This window comes from Oncorhynchus mykiss, chromosome 22 (assembly GCF_057628025.1).
Source record: "Oncorhynchus mykiss isolate SJ-2025 chromosome 22, ASM5762802v1, whole genome shotgun sequence".
In the NCBI taxonomy this organism is placed as follows: domain Eukaryota; kingdom Metazoa; phylum Chordata; class Actinopteri; order Salmoniformes; family Salmonidae; genus Oncorhynchus; species Oncorhynchus mykiss.
Genome location: NC_143043.1, coordinates 57,334,783 through 57,349,127, shown reverse-complemented (window position 1 = coordinate 57,349,127; position 14,345 = coordinate 57,334,783). Strand labels below are relative to the sequence as shown.

The window sequence follows — 14,345 nt, the reverse complement described above, 5'->3', positions numbered from 1 at the left end:
ACAAATATGTTAAGTTTGCTGAAAATAAACGCAGTTGACAGTGAGAGGACTTTCTTTTTTTGCTGAGTTTATCAAGTTGGCTAGATGTCCTTTGGGTGGTGGATCATTCTTGATAAACACAGGAAATTGTTAAGCGTGAAAACCACAGCAGCGTTGTAGTTCTTGACACACTCAAACCGGAGCACCTGGGTAGATAGTGTTGCAGAGTAGGGACCCACAGTAGAAACTCTAATTGGGTACTGGCAGTGTCTGCTGTGGCAGGTGGAACTGAAAAGTATCTCTCGTTGTTCTAATCTCTCAGTGTTCATCTCAATGTGCACCAAATTCATCCCTCCTACTGGCTTAAGGCAAAGACAAGAGCGTCTTAAAATCCTAGAAACTCTGAGAAAGGCAAAATGACACTCCACCAGCAACACTCAGATTACATCAAACACAAGAACAGCTGTCATCATAATGCCTCCAGGGCAAAAGGTCTGAATAAGTAGCCTATCAGAGTAATGATGTGATTCAATCTGTTTATACAAAATGTCTGTAAAACAAGGAGAGCAGGAGACATTCCATTTATTTTATGTTTATTTGTATGAAAATAAGAGCTAGAATAACAACAGGAACGTAATAAGAAAGGCGGTATATATGCATCACATTGTTGAGAGGTGATTATGCATTATGTGAAGTGTACCTAAATACAGCACTCTGCTTCCTTGTCTCTGAAGATGGAAGACACTACAGAGTGACAACATGTCCTCAGCCCTTCCCTGTTTTAAAAAAGGGAACAGCTGAGGACAACTGATCTAATTCTAGCCATGTGTGAGTTTGTGAGGCTACAGTACTGAGATGAGAACATAGTCTATTCTAGAACACAGAGGCTATGCCACTCCAAACCAACAGTCCATTCTAGATCACAGAGGCTATGACACTCCAAACCAACAGTCCATTCTAGATCACAGAGGCTATGACACTCCAAACCAACAGTTCATTCTAGAACACAGAGGCTATGACACTCCAAACCAACAGTCCATTCTAGAGCACAGAGGCTATGACATTCCAAACCAACAGTCCATTCTAGAACACAAACCAACAGTCCATTTGAGAACACAGAGGCTATGCCACTCCAAACCAACAGTCCATTCTAGAACACAGAGGCTATGACACTCCAAACCAACAGTCCATTCTAGAACACAAAGGCTATGACACTCCAAACCAGCAGTCCATTCTAGAGCACAGAGGCTATGACATTCCAAACCAACAGTCCATTCTAGAACACAAACCAACAGTCCATTTGAGAACAAAGAGGCTATGACACTCTAAACCAACAGTCCATTCTAGAACACAGAGGCTATGACACTCCAAACCAACAGTCCATTCTAGAACACAGAGGCTATGACACTCCAAACCAACAGTCCATTCTAGAACACAAAGGCTATGACACTCCAAACCAGCAGTCCATTCTAGAGCACAGAGGCTATGACATTCCAAACCAACAGTCCATTCTAGAACACAAACCAACAGTACATTCGAGGACACAGAGGCTATGCCATTCCAAACCAACAGTCCATTCTAGAACACAGTGCCTATAACATTCCAAACCAACAGTCTATTCTAGAACACAGAGGCTACGACACTCCAAACCAGCAGTCCATTCTAGAGCACAGAGGCTATGACATTCCAAACCAACAGTCCATTCTAGAACACAGAGGATATGACATTCCAAACCAACAGTCTATTCTAGAACACAGAGGCTATGCCACTCCAAACCAGCAGTCCATTCTAGAGCACAGAGGCTATGACATTCCAAACCAACAGTCCATTCTAGAACACAGAGGCTATGACATCCTCCAAGCCAACAGTCGATTCTAGAACACAGAGGCTATGCCACTCCAAACCAATAGTCCATTCTAGAGCACAGAGGCTATGACATTCCAAACCAACAGTCCATTCTAGAACACAAACCAACAGTCCATTCGAGAACACAGAGGCTATGACATTCCAAACCAACAGTCCATTCTAGAACACAGAGGCTATGACACTCCAAACCAACAGTCCATTCTAGAACACAGAGGCTATGACGCTCCAAACCAACAGTCCATTCGAGAACACAGAGGATATGACATTCCAAACAAACAGTCCATTCTAGAACACAGAGGCTACGACATTCTAAACCAACAGTCCATTCTAGAACACAGAGGCTACGACACCCCAAACCAACAGTCCATTCTAGAACACAGAGGCCGTGACATTCTAAACCAACAGTCCATTCTAGAACACAGAGGCTATGACATTCTAAACCAACAACCATTCGAGAACACAGAGGCTATGACACTCCAAACCAACAGTCCATTCTAGAACACAGAGGCTATGATGCTCCAAACCAACAGTCCATTCTAGAACACAGAGGCTATAACATTCCAAACCAACAACAGTCCATTCTAGAACACAGAGGCTATGAAGCTCGAAACCAACAGTCCATTCTAATGAGGAGTATTGAACAGTACTGTATGGTATTGGATAGTACTGAACAGTACTGTATGGTAATGAATAGTACTGAACAGTACTGTATGGTAATGGATAGTACTGAACAGTACTGTATGGTAATGGGTAGTACTGTATGGTAATGAGTAGTACTGAACAGTACTGTATGATAATGGATACATTACAGTATGGTAATGAATAGTACTGAACAGTACTGTATGGTAATGAATAGTACTGAACAGTACTGTATGGTAATGGATACAGTACAGTATGGTAATGAGTAGTACTGAACAGTACTGTATGGTAATGAGTAGTACTGAACAGTACTGTATGCTAATGGATACAGCACAGTATGGTAATGAGTAGTACTGTATGTATGTACTGTATGGTAATGAATAGTACTGAACAGTACTGTATGGTAATGAATAGTACTGAACAGTACTGTATGGTAATGAATAGTACTGAGCAGTACTCTATGGTAATGAATAGTACTGAACAGTACTGTATGGTAATGAATAGTACTGAACAGTACTGTATGGTAATGAATAGCACTGAACAGTACTGCATGATAATGGATACATTACATTATGGTAATGAATAGTACTGAACAGCACTGTATGGTAATGCATAGTAGTGAACAGTACTGTATGGTAATGGATACAGTACAGTATGGTAATGGGTAGTACTGAACAGTACTGTATGGTAATGAAAAGTACTGAACAGTACTGTATGGTAATGAGTAGTACTGAACAGTACTGTATGGTAATGAGTAGTACTGAACAGTACTGTATGGTAATTGATACAGTACAGTATGGTAATGAGTAGTACTGAACAGTACTGTATGGTAATGGGTAGTACTGAACAGTACTGTATGGTAATGAATAGTACTGAACAGTACTGTATGGTAATGGGTAGTACTGAACAGTACTGTATGGTAATGAGTAGTACTGAACAGTACTGAATGGTAATAGATACAGTACAGTATGGTAATGAGTAGTACTGAACAGTACTGTATGGTAATGAATAGTACTGAACAGTACTGTATGGTAATGGGTAGTACTGAACAGTACTGTATGGTAATGAGTAGTACTGAACAGTACAGTATGGTAATGGATACAGTACAGTATGTGCTGTGCTTTTATTCTGAGCAGTTGCTCTGGTGTGAACGACCACCTCAAGAGGAAAGGAGACAGTAACTTCACTGCTTCTGGTCAAGGTAATAAAGTACATAGTAGCTGTGGGAATCACTGGTCCTCTTTCCTCTTAGGTTACCATGCTTTGCTCTGGTAAACATGTGATTTGGTATTTCCACACTGTATCATTGGCTGATAGGAGTTGAGTAGTTGGGTCTTCACAGCAGGTAGAGGAAGGAATGTGCTTTCTTGATTGTCAAACAACTTCAAAGTTCTCTCTGAAAATTTCAACTGTGATTCTATTTTTAGAAGCAGGCAGGAGTTGTTGGCGCAAGGCTTGGTAGTTGGTATTTAAGGGGCTGATAAAGGCTGTGATTGGCTGTTGATGGACTAGTAAGTAGTATATTTGGTCAGCTGCTGTGAGTGTCAAAGGACATGTTTTCCTCTGTATTTCTAGTCATATCTTTGCTACAGGAGACAGTTCCATCTATCTAACAAACCATGCAGGGGTTCTGGAGAGATATAGAGTGGGGTGGATAAACCAGAGACCATCCATACCTGGGATCCTTGACCGTCTCTGAGAAAACACATAGGGTCATTATCATGTGGGGTTACCTAATGTATATCTGACCACAACAAAGTCAACTCCACTAGGTGGACTGTAGGTCCCTTAAATCCAACTTAAATCCAACTCAAGAAATCTGGAGCTGTTTTTCAAATGCTCCCATGGAGGCTGTGTGCTCCATATATATAGTAGAATATAGTTGTATCTCTCTGGTGTGCTCAGTGAAGTGTCTGTCTGTCACACAGTGGTCTCAATCTTCTCGATGATCTCCACCATGGACTTAGAGGGAGACAACAGAGAGGTCTCATCCTGGTCCCAGAGACTACAGAGGCTAGATGTCCCATCTCCATCGCCGCTCAACACTTCATTCTGATCCTCTGACTCTGACTCACAGGATTCCAGGTAGTGCCGACCTAGCGCGTTGATCCCAGAGTCCTCGGAGCTGGATGGAGAGGAGCAGTGGTCCATCTTGGGGCCTTTCAGCTTGTCTACAGGGCTGTGGTGGTGGTGCTCCCTCTGGTCTACTGGGGTGCTGTAGTAATGCTTGTCCACAGAGCTTTTGTAGTGTTGTGGTATTTTGTTGTAGTCCGCAGAGGGGTGATGCTTGTCTAGAGACGATTTGTGTTGCTTCTCACTGTGTGCAGGGGGATTGTGTTGGTGCACAGGGCTTTTGTGGTGGGGCTTGTCCACGGGGGGCTGTAGTGCGTTGTGGTGGTGGTCGTTGTGAACAGATCGTGTTGGCTTACTGGGAGGAGGCACCTGAGGAGGAGCAGCAGCAGGAGGAGGTGCCGCAGCAGGAGGAGGTGCAGCAGCAGGAGGAGGTGCCGCAGCAGGAGGAGGTGCAGCAGCAGGAGGAGGTGCAGCAGCAGGAGGAGGTGCAGCAGCAGGAGGAGGTGCAGCAGCAGGAGGAGAAGGTGCAGCAGCAGGAGGAGGAGGTGCAGCAGCAGGAGGAGGTGCAGCAGGAGGAGGAGGTGCAGCATAAGGAGGAGGTGCCACAGCAGGAGGAGGTGCCGCAGGAGGAGGAGGTGCCGCAGCAGGAGGAGGTGCAGCATCAGGAGGAGGTGCAGCATCAGGAGGAGGTGCCGCATCATGAGGAGGTGCAGCAGCAGGAGGATCAGGGATGGGAGGAGGAGAACGTTGAACATAACACATCTTCCCGTTGATGCGTTTGACGATGTAGTCGTCGATGAAGAGGTCTGCGATGACACAGTATTTGGGCGACTGAAGGAACGGCGGGGACTGGAAGCAGGGGGCGATCTTCAGGAAGCGTTCGGTGAGGGAGACAGACAGGTTCATGGTGGGTGGGGACTCAGAGGGGTCAGAGGGCACCGCCGTGCTCGGCAGCTGGCACACACTGGTCATGGGCTGGTAAACATATTTACCTGCACAGACAGGAAGAGAAACACAACAGAAGAAATGTAAATATACTAATCAAGACAAGAGCCTCTAGATGACTCCTGGTGTTTTGACTCTGAGCCGTTTCGAATACTGACAACCTGTGTTTAACAATCAGATATTCATCAAACTAACGACAAGAGTTTAACAATCAGATATTCATCAAACTAACGACAAGAGTTTAACAATCAGATATTCATCAAACTAACGACAAGATTAACAATCAGATATTCAGAGTTAAAGGTAGAGGCTAGACACTAGTGTTGAAGAAGGACAACACCAGAGAGTTAAAGGTAGAGGCTAGACACTAGTGTTAAAGAAGGACAACACCAGAGAGTTAAAGGTAGAGGCTAGACACTAGTGTTGAAGAAGGACAACACCAGAGAGTTAAAGGTAGAGGCTAGACAGTAGAGTTAAAGGTGGAGGCTAGACAGTAGAGTTAAAGGTGGAGGCTAGACACTAGTGTTGAAGAAGGACAACACCAGAGAGTTAAAGGTGGAGGCTAGACAGTAGAGTTAAAGGTGGAGGCTAGACACTAGTGTTGAAGAAGGACAACACCAGAGAGTTAAAGGTAGAGGCTAGACACTAGTGTTGAAGAAGGACAACACCAGAGAGTTAAAGGTGGAGGCTAGACACTAGTGTTGAAGAAGGACAACACCAGAGAGTTAAAGGTGGAGGCTAGACACTAGTGTTGAAGAAGGACAACACCAGAGAGTTAAAGGTGGAGGCTAGACACTAGTGTTGAAGAAGGACAACACCAGAGAGTTAAAGGTAGAGGCTAGACACTAGTGTTGAAGAAGGACAACACCAGAGAGTTAAAGGTAGAGGCTAGACACTAGTGTTGAAGAAGGACAACACCAGAGAGTTAAAGGTAGAGGCTAGACACTAGTGTTGAAGAAGGACAACACCAGAGAGTTAAAGGTAGAGGCTAGACACTAGTGTTGAAGAAGGACAACACCAGAGAGTTAAAGGTAGAGGCTAGACACTAGTGTTGAAGAAGGACAACACCAGAGAGTTAAAGGTAGAGGCTAGACACTAGTGTTGAAGAAGGACAACACCAGAGAGTTAAAGGTAGAGGCTAGACACTAGTGTTGAAGAAGGACAACACCAGAGAGTTAAAGGTAGAGGCTAGACACTAGTGTTGAAGAAGGACAACACCAGAGAGTTAAAGGTAGAGGCTAGACACTAGTGTTGAAGAAGGACAACACCAGAGAGTTAAAGGTAGAGGCTAGACACTAGTGTTGAAGAAGGACAACACCAGAGAGTTAAAGGTAGAGGCTAGACACTAGTGTTGAAGAGAGACAACACCAGAGAGTTAAAGGTGGAGACTAGACACTAGTGTTGAAGAAGGACAACACCAGAGAGTTAAAGGTGGAGGCTAGACACTAGTGTTGAAGAAGGACAACACCAGAGAGTTAAAGGTGGAGGCTAGACAGTAGTGTTGAAGAGAGAAGATTGAAAAGCATTTGCTAAAAATAAAAAATACACTACAATATGAGATAAACAGTATTTCTCGTTGGTACTGTAGGCCAAATCGTCTACACCACATTTATCCGGGCATTTCAGCGGATCATTTGAATCACTAGGCTGCTGCACATTTTAGATGGAGACATTAAAATCGTGAGATTACATCTGACTGAGATTACGATGTTACGGACTGCTACCATGTGAAGGTCTAAACTGCTACTACTGCTGAGACGCTGATAGCAAACTGAAAATTGCTTCTGGCAGCGTCTCGAATAGCACCCTATTTCCTATATAGTACACTACTTTAGGCATTGTGGACCCTGGACAAAAGAAGTGCACTATAAAGTGAATAGGGTGCCATTTGGGATGCAGAGATACGCTTTCTACTGTGCTGAGGATTTCCAAACCTGTCGCAGAGAGAATCAATAAAGAGACTATGTTCACTGTTGAGCCTGTCAGGTATGGTTATGACTCCTGCTTTACGTTTTCAGATAGTCAGGATGTAAACAGACAGTAGTAACTACTACAGTAGTAGTAGTAGTAGTAGTAGTGGTAGTAGTAGTGGTAGTAGTAGTAGTAGTAGTAACAGTAGTAGTGGTAGCAGTAGTAGTAACAGTGGTAGTAGTAGTAATATTAGAAGTAGCAGTAGTAGTAGTAGTAGTAACAGTAGTAGTAGTAACAGTAGTAGTAGTAGTAGTAGTAGTAACAGTAGTAGTAGTAACAGTAGTAGTGGTAGTAGTAGTAGTAGTAGTAGTAGTAGTAACAGTAGTAGTAGTAGTAGTAGTGGTAGTAGTAGTAACAGTAGTAGTAGTAGTAGTAGTAGTAGTAACAGTAGTTGTGGCCGTAGTAGTAACAGTAGTAGTAGTAGTAGTAGTAGTGGTAGTAACAGTAGTAGTAACAGTAGTAGTAGTAGTAGTAGTAACAGTAGTAGTAGTAGTAGTAGTAACAGTAGTAGTAGTAGTAGTAGTAGTAATAGTAACAGTAGTAGTAGTAACAGTAGTAGTGGTGGTAGTAGTAGTAGTAGTAGTAGTAGTAGTAGTGGTAGTAGTAGTAGTGGTAGTAGTAGTAGTAGTAGTAGTAGTAGTGGTAGTAGTAGTAACAGTAGTAGTAGTAGTAACAGTAGTTGTGGCCGTAGTAGTAATAGTAGTAGTAGTAGTAGTAGTAGTGGTAGTAACAGTAGTAGTAACAGTAGTAGTAGTAGTAGTAACAGTAGTAGTAGTAGCAACAGTAGTAGTAGTAGTAACAGTAGTAGTAGTAGTAGTAATAGTAACAGTAGTAGTAGTAACAGTAGTAGTAGTAGTAGTAGTAGTGGTAGTAGTAGTAGTAGTAGTAACTACTACAGTAGTAACTACTACAGTAGTAGTAGTGGTAGTAGTAGTAGTAGTAGTAGTAGTAGTAGTAGTAGTAACAGTAGTAGTGGTAGCAGTAGTAACAGTAGTAGCAACAGTAGTAGTAGTAGTAACAGTAGTAGTGGTGGTAGTAGTAGTAATATTAGAAGTAGCAGTAGTAGTAGTAGTAGTAACAGTAGTAGTAGTAGTAGTAGTAGTAGTAGTAACAGTAGTCGTAGTAGCAACAGTAGTAGTAGTAGTAACAGTAGTAGTGGTGGTAGTAGTAGTAACAGTAGTGGTAGTAGTAGTGGTAGTAGTAGTAGTAGTAATAGTAACAGTAGTAGTAGTAGTAGTAGTAGTAATAGTAGTAGTGGTGGTAGTAGTAGTAACAGTAGTTGTGGCCGTAGTAGTAACAGTAGTAGTAGTAGTAGTAGTAGTAGTAGTAGTGGTAGTAATAGTAGTAGTAACAGTAGTAGTAGTAGTAGCAACAGTAGTAGTAGTAGTAGTAACAGTAGTAGTAGCAGTAGTAGTAGTAGTAGTAGTAACAGTAGTAGTAGTAGTAGTGGTAGTAGTAGTAGTAGTAGTAGTAGTGGTAGTAACAGTAGTAGTAACAGTAGTAGTAGTAGTAGCAACAGTAGTAGTAGTAGTAGTAGTAACAGTAGTAGTAGCAGTAGTAGTAGTAGTAGTAGTAGTAACAGTAGTAGTGGTGGTAGTAGTAGTAACAGTAGTGGTAGTAGTAGTAGTAGTAGTAGTAACAGTAGTAGTAGTAGTAGTAGTAGTAACAGTAGTAGTGGCCGTAGTAGTAGTAGTAGTGGTAGTAACAGTAGTAGTAGTAGTAGTGGTAGTAGTAGTAGTGGTAGTAGTAGTAGTAAAAGTAGTAGGATAAGTAACAGTAGTAGTAGTAACAGTAGTAATAGTAGCAGTAGTAGTAGCAGTAGTAGTGGCCGTAGTAGTAGTAGTAGTAGTGGTAGTAGTAGTAGTAGCAGTAGCAGCAGTAACAGTAGCAGTAGTAGTAGTAGTAGTAGTATTAGTAGTAGCAGCAGTAGTAGTAGTAGTAGTGTATTAGTATCAGTAGTAACAGTGGTAGTAGTAGTAGTAGTAACAGTAGTAGTAGTAGTAACAGTAGTAATAGTAGCAGTAGTAGTAGCAGTAGCAGCAGTAACAGTAGCAGTAGTAGTAGTAGTAGCAGCAGTAGTAGTAGTAGTAGTAGTAGTGTATTAGTATCAGTAGTAACAGTGGTAGTAGTAGTAATATTAGAAGTAGCAGTAGTAGAATAAGTAGAAGCAGTGGTAGCTGTGGTGGTGGTGGTGGTGGTGGTAGTAACAGTAGTAGTAACAGTAGTAGTAGTAGTAGTAGTAGTAGTAGTAGTATTAGTAACATTAGTAGTAGTAGCAACAGTAGTAGTAGTAGTAACAGTAGTAGTAGTAATAGTAGTAGTAGTAATAGTAACAGTAGTAGTAGTAGTAGTAGTAGTAGTAACAGTAGTAGTGGTGGTAGTAGTAGTAACAGTAGTGGTAGTAGTAGTAGTAGTAGTAGTAGTAACAGTAGTAACAGTAGTAACAGTAGTAGTAGTAGTAGTAGTAGTAACAGTAGTAGTAGTAGTAGTATCAACAGTAACAGTGGTAGTAGTAGTAATATCAGTAGTAGTAGCAGCAGTAGTAGTAACAGTAGTAGTAGTAGTAACAGTAGTAGCAGCAGTAGTAGTAGCAGTAGTAGTAACAGTAGTAGTAGTAGTAGTATCAACAGTAACAGTGGTAGTAGTAGTAATATCAGTAGTAGTAGCAGCAGTAGTAGTAACAGTAGTAGTGTATTAATATCAGTAGTAACAGTGGTAGTAGTAGTAATATTAGAAGTAGCAGTAGTAGTAGTATAATAAGTAGTAGCAGTGGTAGTTGTGGTGGTGGTAGTAGTAGTGGTAGTAGAAGTAGTAGTAGTAGCTGTAGTAGTAGTAGTAACTGTACTAGAGTAGTACATGTGGTAGATTAGTACATTTAGTAGTGTTAGTAGTAGTTGTAATAGTAGCAGTAGTAGTTGTAGTAGTAGTAGTAGTGGCAGCAGCAACAGTTGTAGCATTAGTAGCAATATAAGTAGTAGCAATAGTAGTAGTATTAGTAGCAGCAGTAGTAGTACTACTAGTAGTAGTAACAAGAGTAGTAATAGTAGTAGTAGTAGGAGTAGGAGTAGTAGTATCAATAGTAACAGTGGTACAAGTAGTAATAGTAGTAGTAGTAAAACTACTACGACTAACTTAAACTGCATAAGGGCTTGTAAGTAAGCATATCACTCACTGTAAGGTCTACACCTATTGTATTCGGGGGCATGTGACAAATAAAATTTGATTTGATCCTTTGTCAAATTGATGATCATCAATCAACGTAAATGTTAAAGCCTATAGACTACTGGGAAATAAGAAAAGCCTAACCCCTCAGTGGTACTCTTTCACTAGGATAATGTGATTGAGTTGTTGACAATAGCGGCCTATACTTCCTACAGTACTGCTTGCCTAGCAGCCTGGTCTCATAGACTGGACTTAACATAGTAAACGTAAATCTGGGAAACTCAAATGAGTTATGTTTTGGTTATATAAGTCAGCTGAGCAATGGGGCTGGATAAATGTAACGACTCTCAAGGAAGCAATGGAGTAAAAACAAGCTTCTATTTTGGGATCTGATGGGTTCTGACAGTTGAACTAAGCTCATGAGGCATTTATAAATTACAATACTAAAAGTATATATACTAAAAGTATATTACAAGGCTAAAAGTATGTGGACACCTGTTAGTTTAACATCTCATTCCAAAATCATGGGTATTAATATGGAGTTGGTCCCTCCTTTGCTGCTATACCAGCCTCCACTCTTCTGGGAAGGCGTTCCACTAGATGTAGGAACATTGCTGCTATAACAGCCTCCACTCTTCAGGGAAGGCTTTCCACTAGATGTTGGAACATTGCTGCTATAACAGCCTCCACTCTTCTGGGAAGGCTTTCCACTAGATGTTGGAACATTGCTGCTATAACAACCTCCACTCTTCTGGGAAGGCTTTCCACTAGATGTTGGAACATTGCTGCTATAACATCCTCCACTCTTCTGGGAAGGCTTTCCACTAGATGTTGGAACATTGCTGCTATAACATCCTCCACTCTTCTGGGAAGGCTTTCCACTAGATGTTGGAACATTGATGCTATAACAGCCTCCACTCTTCAGGGAAGGCTTTCCACTAGATGTTGGAACATTGCTGCTATAACAGCCTCCGCTCTTCTGGGAAGGCTTTCCACTAGATGTTGGAACATTGCTGCTATAACAGCCTCCACTCTTCTGGGAAGGCTTTCCACTAGATGTTGGAACATTGCTGCTATAACAGCCTCCACTCTTCTGGGAAGGCTTTCCACTAGATGTTGGAACATTGCTGCTATAACAGCCTCCACTCTTCTGGGAAGGCTTTCCACTAGATGTTGGAACATTGCTGCTATAACAGCCTCCACTCTTCTGGGAAGGCTTTCCACTAGATGTTGGAACATTGCTGCTATAACATCCTCCACTGCCAGATTCATCCGCTGCCAGATTCACCACTGCCAGATTCATCCGCTGCCAGATTCATCCGCTGCCAGATTCATCCGCTGACAGATTCATCCGCTGACAGATTCATCCGCTGCCAGATTCATCCGCTGCCAGATTCATCCGCTGCCAGATTCATCCACTGCCAGATTCATCCACTGCCAGATGGTGAAGCGTGATACATCACTCCAGAGAACACGTTTCCACTGCTAACCATTGCTCATTGTGATCTCAGGCTTGTGTACGGCTGCTCGGCCACGGAAATCCATTTTATGGAGCTATTGTCCTGACATTGCACTCGGTAGTGAGTGTTGCAACCGAGGACAGATGATTTGTACATGCTTCAATACTCAGCGGTCCTGTTCTGTGAGCTTGTGTGGCCTACCACTTTGCGGCTTACAGTTGACCGGGGCAGCTCTAGCAGGGCAGACATTTGATGAACTGACTTGTTGGAAAGGTGGCATCCTATGATGGTGTCACGTTGAAAGTCACTGAACTCTTCAGTAAGGCCATTCTACTGCCAATGTTTCAGTATGGTGATTGCATGGCTGTGTGCTCGATTTAATATACCTGTCAGCAACGGGTGTGGCTGAAATAGCCGAATCCACTCATTTGAAGGGGTGTCCACATAATTGTGTATATATAGTATATATTCTTCCAGAATAAATGGGTATATATCATTAATTTAGAATACATTTAACAAAAAAATGCATGTTATGACTGTGTTGTTGTTTGCTAATAGCTACTTACAGTGGCACCAGCCCAAGTGGCAGCACCAGTGCAACTTGAAGCACTTTCCGTGGCTGTGCGTGGCGCATATTAACAGCCCATCGCACGGCAAGAAGTCCGGTCTCCCCGCGCAGCTGCGGGCCAGTGCCTGCGCCTCGTCCAACTTATCACTCTTCGGACACTTCTGGGCTCCAAAACCTGCCATGACCACATCGCCGATCACACCGATACAGAGGCGAACATCCGTCCGGTCAGATATCACATAACGGGGCGGAAATATCTAATGCGATTCTGTCCGGAAAGGGAATACAATCTGAAAGTCTACTGTAAAACAAACGTCCGAAAATATGATGTAGCGCGTTATTTTGGGATAGGCAAAAGCAAAACGAAACGCCCTATAAAAGTTGATATAGAAAGGAAATTCAGTGTTCAATCAATGCAGAGGTGGGTAAATTACCCGGCTGTGCTTTGGAATCTATCGTTCTTCGAAGAAGCGAGTCGCACTTTCGATGTTCCAGAGATCAATCAATCCATCCACACTGGGAGGAAAAAGGTCATTGTCCCTGGTCTTTCTGCGTGCTGCAGACGCCGATCCATCCAGCGCACCCTTTCCCCTCCCTCTCACCCCCCTCCCTCCCTCGTACCCACCCGCTCCTATCCTCCTCAACTTTAACACAGAGACTCCAATAAATATGAATTCACATTTCTGCTATATGACCGAATTTGATGCATATGTAATTCCTGGGCTTGTTTTTGGGGGCTTGAGAACTAATTTGGTTGTCAATTGTTGTCAAGTCATAAAATCTAGAATATACATATGAACAGCAACAGCAGAATGCCACTAGATGGCCATGTTACTGTGGTTTGAGTGGTAGGCTATATCAGCCATTAGTTTGGGATGGATCAACATTGACACGACGGTTACCAGGAGAACAATGCAGAAGGATCATCCTTTTTCAATTTCAGTCAAGGGGAGGGTTTGTATTATTATTATTATTTAAATCTAGTCCATGGGGAGGATCATGCCGCCCCTCATCTCTGATTCTCCGCTGTGCAATATCAAGTGTGCCTGTAGGCTATTTAGTGTGGTCTCAATCACACGATCCATAGCCTATAGTGGTGTGGCATGGCTTGTGGGGTACGCAAGGTGTCCGAACTGTGCGGCAGACAGCTCGGTGTATTCAACATGTCAATCTGTCAACATGTCAACCTCTCACAAATACAAGTAGTGATGAAGTCAATCTGTTCTCCACTTTGAGCCAGGAGAGATTGATATGCATATTATTAATGTCAACTCTGTGTTTCTTTAAGAAGGTAGAAACTAGGGCCTGTAGGACCTGCCTTGTTGATAGTGTTGCTAGGGTAGAAACTAGGGCCTGTAGGACCTGCCTTGTTGATAGTGTTGTTACAAAGGTATAAACTAGGACCTGTAGGACCTGCCTTGTTGATAGTGCTGTTAAGAAGGTAGAAACTAGGGCCTGTAGGAACTGCCTTGTTGATAGTGCTGTTAAGAAGGTAGAAACTAGGGCCTGTAGGACCTGCCTTGTTGATAGTGTTGTTAAGAAGGTAGAAACTAGGGCCTGTAGGACCTGCCTTGTTGATAGTGCTGTTAAGAAGGTAGAAACTAGGGCCTGTAGGACCTGCCTTGTTGATAGTGCTGTTAAGAAGGTAGAAACTAGGGCCTGTAGGACCTGCCTTGTTGATA

At 42.6% G+C, this 14,345-nt stretch overlaps 1 protein-coding gene across 1 annotated transcript; it reads right to left on the bottom strand.

The window, feature by feature from the left end:
• Positions 1–560: 560 nt before the first annotated feature.
• Positions 561–13,263, bottom strand: LOC110502206 (UPF0524 protein C3orf70 homolog B). Its single transcript, XM_090216365.1, has 2 exons — positions 12,662–13,263; positions 561–5,549 (listed from the first exon to the last, which is right to left on the bottom strand). Exons 1-2 carry the CDS (start codon positions 12,843–12,845, stop codon positions 4,405–4,407), a joined length of 1,329 nt encoding a protein of 442 aa, XP_090072491.1. The 5' UTR covers positions 12,846–13,263; the 3' UTR covers positions 561–4,404.
• Between the last annotated feature and the right edge of the window lie 1,082 nt (positions 13,264–14,345).